The following is a 6292-nucleotide window of genomic DNA, read 5'->3' as shown; positions in this document are numbered from 1 at the left end:
ATTAAAAAATACTTTTCTCAGTGGTATCCAATTGAAGAACTAGAGACAATGGGCACTAATTGAAATGCAGGAATTCCATTTAAACATAAGAAAAGCCCTTTTTACTGTAAAGGTGGTTCAACACTGGAATGGGTAGCCCAGGGAGGTTACAGAGTCTCCATTCTTGAACATATTCAAAACCCAGCTAGACATAGTTCTGTGTAACATGTTCTAGTTGACTCTGCTCTGAGGGGGGATGGACTAGACAATCTCCAGAGGTCCCTCAACTGGAGTTGAGTCAATTCTGTGACTCTGTGAATAACTGAGACTAGAGGTAGTTCAGAAAGCAATCTGATCCTCCCTTGGCCATGCCCCTGTTACTCAGGAAACCTGCAAAGATGTGGGTTTTACAGCATTAGAAAAACATCATCTTTCCAAGCCTTTCAAATGGGAGCGCAGTTGTGATTTCTGACTGAAAGCCTTCAAAATCTGGTGTAGCAGAATTTGTCTACAAGCACCTTAAAGTACTGTTTCTCTAATCATCTAATCCTCTTCTCACTGCACAAAGACAAGGCCATTTAAAGGACTTACGTGAAGCCAGGACTCCACAGAAAGGCATTAGTTCAACTCCAGCGTAATGCCTGATTTAATATGAACACTTATGCTATTGAAAACAGTGAAGTACCTCTCAGCTCTAGCATTGGCCGTTGTTTCCATGACTCTGGCATCATCTCTCTTCTAGTCTGGAATACAAATTGGCTGTTGATGAATTTCTGAATGCTAGAGATGGTGAAGGGTACTTCTGGGTGAACGATACTGAAATAGTGGTCCAAGCAGATGCCCATGGTCTGAAGGCCAGGTACAATCTTTTGAATGCTCACCCCAGCTTGCTTCACTCTGAGCTTAAAAAGAAAATATGGAAAATGTGTTATAATTTATATCCTGTTTGGGTTCAGGCCAAGCTATAGCTGATCACTGTTTATCCATATACCCACACTTAGCCTTGCTATACTACATGGCTTATGTCTGAGCAAAGTTTCTTCATAATAAATGCCATCTTATTAGTGTATTACCACAAAGCTCTGAATGAGCGTCCTTCATAGGAAGACAAAGCCTCCAGAAAGGAATGTTATTATCCAAACACTCTTCCCTATCAATTGTTAAAAACAAAAGTATCTTGCGTGCATTTATGTAGGCCTAACAAATAACCTTAGGGGTAGCTGCAAGAGAAATCAGAAATACCAGAGCATGTCCTGCATTCCAAAAAGAAAATAACGGTGGCATAAAATGTCTTGGCAAATACTAATTTTCTAATGGATTCCATGGGTTACCTTCTCTTAATCATTGCTGTGTAAAGGTTTAGTCACTCTCTTTTAGCCTGCTGACCATACATCAGCTCTTAACTCCCGCAGAAGTGTCTACCCTGCCTTCACTGATTGTCATCAGAGGTACTGAAGCTCTGACCTAGCCACCAATAATGGGTGCAGGACTTGCCCTTTTTCCACACTAGTAATTTTATCAAATTATGTAGACTGGATGTCTTGAAAGGTTTAAAACGCTGAACTTTGCCTAATGCGGACAGCGGCACGAAGAGACTATATGCTCTGGAATCTCTACCAGCATGATGCCAAAACATGTTCCCTGAGTGTCTGTATTCAGCTTTCTTCTGCTGTCCTATTCTCAGCTTCTCCTTTCTTTGCTCCTGCCTTAAGCTAATATTCTCTGTATGGAATTGGGAGCAAGAGGAACTGTAGCTTGGTGGGAACCCAGGCTAGTTGGAAACACAGGAGAGGAGAATCCGTCCTTCCCCAAAAGATAGAGAGATTTCTGGGTCCAGCTCCTATTAGATGGAGTTGTGTGCTGCCTGATTTAGTAGGTAGCTGGGTTTTCCCAGCAGAAGCATGTAGAAGTAGACCCAGGAAGCACTGTAGAGCCTCAGTTGCCAGCAAAGCCTTACAAAAGCCTTTGGATAGATTAGTAACTGGGAGGAGAGGGTGACACTGTAAGTACAAAGCCAGTTTAAAGGACAGGTCCTGTCTCTGGCACATCCAAAGACAGGAAGGTGGCCAGAAACCTCAGAAAATTCTATGGAGTGTTTGGTAATGGATAGACTGCTGCAATAAACCTTCTTGGCATGTCTGCAGCTGTTTCGGACATGGTAATCTCAATAAATTCAAAGGAGATTCCTGTCTGAAATGATCCAGATCCCGTTGTCATGAGTGACTTCTATTGCACGTCTCTGTACAGAGCACTTCTGTAAATGCTCGGAATGAGTGTGTGCTGTATGCAGAGCACATGCAGCAGTGAACTGTAGGACAGTCAAACAGAAGAAAATTACTATATGGTTTATGCAAACTAAAGGTCCTTATCACATGCTTGTCCTACCTCTTTGTCAAAAACCATATGAAAAGGAAGTCCATTGCAGAATGTTTTTGTGTCAATCCAGAGGCTCTTGGGATAAACAGGATCAAATCCTCTCAGGAGCTTACCTGCGGCAACATAAATGTGTAGTTTTTAATCGGGTTGCACCTCATAAAACCAGCCAGCGTTACGTTTAAGAACTCATTAAGACAGGACCCTATACCATAATGAGTGAAGACAAAGCATGTGAGTCCAGAAATGTGCATAGATCTGTGCTAAATGTTCCACAGTTTAATGCACAGCTGATGAGCAACTAATCTGAGTTGGCTGAGAGTTTAAAACTTAACCACACAAAAAGCACAGATGCATGAAATTATGTGGAAGCACTCAAAATAGATGAACAACTGTAGATGTTGCTGCTCTATGAATTTGCAGAGGTCATAGCAATATAACACAGCTATATCCCACAAAAATGTACAACAGAAGTGGATTTAATAAACTTTGACAGCTACCAAGGAACACTTATGGAGAAAAAACCCAGCACGATCTGTGTTTCAGACTCCTATACAAAGAACTCCAGTCTGTAGCACAAAGACCAAATTACTGTTTGGTTTCTATTTTACTTAACCTGAGGTTTTTTTCAAAATGGTCACAAATCTACAGGGCAGGTCGTGCTTGCTGGAGAACAGATACTTTTGTAAAATGGCTAAAATAGTCAAAAAATACTCATCTGACTGAAGCACCCAGAGGCTTTGATCTTGATAGCATAAACTTGTATTCGCCAGTAACCCACAACAATCAAAGAGATTATTAGTGATCTCTTTCCACCAGAAGGCGGCTTGTGATAGTTATTGTAGTAAATTCTGCTTGGTAAGAAATGCTGAAGTTGCTCAGGAGACTGACGATAAAGATTACAAAGTTGGGACCCAACTTTAAGGTTTCTTACTGCTTCAAGGGAAGTCAGTGGAGGTTAGTCATCTCTCAAAGTCTGGCTCTTGGTAACTACTAACATTTATTTTTAAAGCTTTTTTTTTTAAGTAATAGTACTACTCTTTTGAATATATATTAACTTCTTACTCAATATATCTGCTCTTGTAATGCATTTGGCATTATACTGGATGATATCAGGTTCAATTTTTCACTCCTTCCAGAATCTTCAAAGCTTGGAGGTACTGAGCTGGATTCTCATTCCTCCTGAAGAATCAAAAGATCCTAACAGCAAAAATCCTGGTAACACCACCTTCTGTTTTATAAACATATAATATATAAAGGTATAAACAGAGGTTACTAGATTAGCAGTAGATTTTTGGGTAGCAGAGGGTGTAATTTGGCTTTCAGGCTGTACTATAGTTGGTATCTTTGGAAAGGAGTAGCAGCTACTAAGTTAAAAAACGCTCTTTTAAATTTATCATCTTAAACCAAGTGACATGAGAAGGAACTATCAAATGTACCACACAATAACATTTTATAGAAGAACACCTTTCAGAAAAAAACCCTGTTTAAGAGACAAAAGTGACAGGTCATATTCCATTTAAGTATCTGTTGTTACTAAGCATGCCTATTATCTGCAATTTTTCTTTGATTACCAATGTCTAAACAAAGGAAACTTAACCAGAAACATTTTGAAAAGACACAAAGGAAATATGAATGGTAACTTCAAAATGGGTGGGTGGGTGGAGATAGGGAGGCTTACTGACTTTCTTACTGGAAAGTTTCAGAAATTATGACAAACTCCCTCTGAATGATCTCTCACCTTTTCCTAATGTGATTATTCCTCTTATTGTTTTCCAGTGACTTTTCTTGACAGGGCAAACAGAGCCTCCTCTGTCTGTGATTGTATTCTTGGCTTTTTCAAGGTCCTGTTGAAGTAAATCCAAAGGGAAGTTCAAGGGTGGCTTTATTTTAATCATATGTTAATAATATCATGATAATGAATATTAAAATACCTCTTTATTCAGTTGGTTCTCAATTTGTTTTTCAGAGTTAGCAAGATACTGAGGTAAGGAAGAAAATTTCTTTCTTTCCTTGTATGAAAATACAGGGTTTTGAGTGACAAGAAAAACAATATGTTCTTTTTTACCAGTTCTTTCTTCTTCCTCTGTTTGATTGACTATTTCCATTGAAATCTCAATGTTAAAAAAATCCAGGGCTGCTGCACCAATGATTCCTGAAGGGCAAACAAAAGACAAAATATTGCCAAGAACAAACCCTTTCCATTTTCCCTCTTAGAGAGCCCACAGTGGAATTCACTGTTTCAGAAATCACTTTTCTGAAGGCCTCTGGAAGGAGAAACCAACCTGCTGTTACCTATGTCATTCCTACTACTGTTGCCATGATAAGAATATATGCATAGGAGATAAGCTTTAAAGTTAGTTTCTTTTGTCTTGTCTGATGACAAATGCTTATTTTCACTAGAAAACACTCAGCAGGATATCTGAAGCATGTGTCCAAATCGGCATACATAGCAATAATATGAATTCCCATTAACCCAGAAAATGTACAGGGTCTAAAGAGATTCTGCTATAACCTATTTCAGTCACTGCAGAATATTTTCTCTTGAAAGGAAGGAAATATCTGTCATGAAGATGCAGAATCAGTCCTCTCATTTCTGTTTAGCTATTAGGCAAAATACTGGACAATGAAATGAAAGGCTCTGTCTGAAATTCCAAATAGTTCTGTGCTCCACTAGGAATATGAAATGAGTTTGACAATGGGGGGAGTTTTGATAAACTTTTGAATTCAGCAGCAGCTATTAAATAAGGGAATATGGTAATCTCTTACAGACATACAGCTGTTTTAACCCTTGTGTGAGTACAATTGTGGAGATTCCTATAAATGCTGAAAAAAGATTCAGTTTTGAACAGGGTTCAATAGTAGTTTTACAGATCGCATGTACTGCAGGAGTATTATTACAGGATGGATGGAGGTCTTCAAATCAACTATCATTTCTACTTCACTGTAATTAAAGAAGCATAAGTCACTGAGAACTAATCAACAGTTAGACACAATACACAACATGAACCATAATTTTTCTTCCAGGAAGGGAATTCTATAGGAGTTCTATAGGAATTCTATAGCAGGAAAGGACACTTATGGCCTGGGTTGTCTTATCGTATATCTTGATGAAGCTACTGCAAGCTAGGAGCAATCAGGCAGTAGGGAAATACCAGGTCAGATGTCTGGTGACTAAACTCTACCAGGCTTCAATTCCATGGCCAGTCCTCATCTGAAAAAAAGATTCTGAAATCTGAGCAAAGTATAACTGCAAATATATGATTACTCTGTATAGATGCTGCATTACTGGCTGATCTGTACTCTGTGTTCTATCTGATTACCTGGCACAATATGGCACAGACCTCTTCTGTCTGAATAGTAATGTAAGTGCATTGACCCGTCTTCGTTCTTTTCTACTCTAAAAGATGGTGCATTCATCTCCTGAGGAAAAACAAACAAAAACAAAACCTTAGTATCTTTTTCTGATAAAGAATACTGGTGAATTACACTTATACAAAAGCATCCCATGTGTTAATAAAATAAGCTGAATAATATGAACAAGCTGAAAAATAGAAAATTAAATATGCTCACCTGTGAAAGAAAATCTACTGTGCATTAGAGCCAGTGTACTAAATAATATCTAATGTTGAGGAATACCCAGACAAAACAATTATAAAAAATGGTCCTAAAATTTTGGAGTAATACATTTCATAACATAGGAGAGCCTGTTATAGCACCTTTTTCCATTATTCGTTCACACCTATGAGATGCTGTTCCTTCTGTTGCAAATTCTGCCAGAGTCCACCCGTACCTGCTCAGTAATTACTACTCAAACTTGCCTGGTAAGAAAGGGACAGGTAGCTGTGCAATGCGTCCAGGTTCTCTATGAACTCGTAGAGATTTCCACCCAGTGTCCTCAGCATGTGGTCATAGCCTGAACGTTTACAGAATTCAAAGA

General features: G+C 38.8%; 1 protein-coding gene across 1 annotated transcript in view; it reads right to left on the bottom strand.

Annotated features, from left to right (window-relative positions):
• Positions 1–638: 638 nt before the first annotated feature.
• LOC104532064 (guanylate cyclase soluble subunit beta-2) overlaps positions 639–6292 on the bottom strand; it is a 6926-nt gene continuing 1272 nt past the window's right edge. Inside the window, exons 3-8 of the mRNA XM_010177158.1 lie at positions 6174–6291; positions 5676–5775; positions 4287–4507; positions 4094–4199; positions 2365–2468; positions 639–881 (exon numbers count right to left, since the gene is read on the bottom strand). Of these exons, the coding sequence (XP_010175460.1) occupies positions 639–881; positions 2365–2468; positions 4094–4199; positions 4287–4507; positions 5676–5775; positions 6174–6291 (892 nt within the window). The remainder of the gene's footprint in view (positions 882–2364; positions 2469–4093; positions 4200–4286; positions 4508–5675; positions 5776–6173; position 6292) is intronic.

This window comes from Antrostomus carolinensis, unplaced genomic scaffold (genome assembly GCF_000700745.2).
Source record: "Antrostomus carolinensis isolate BGI_N321 unplaced genomic scaffold, ASM70074v2 scaffold55901, whole genome shotgun sequence".
NCBI classification, from domain to species: Eukaryota; Metazoa; Chordata; class Aves; order Caprimulgiformes; family Caprimulgidae; genus Antrostomus; species Antrostomus carolinensis.
Note: the sequence above shows the minus strand (reverse complement) of the source record. Positions and strands in the feature narration are given on the sequence as shown.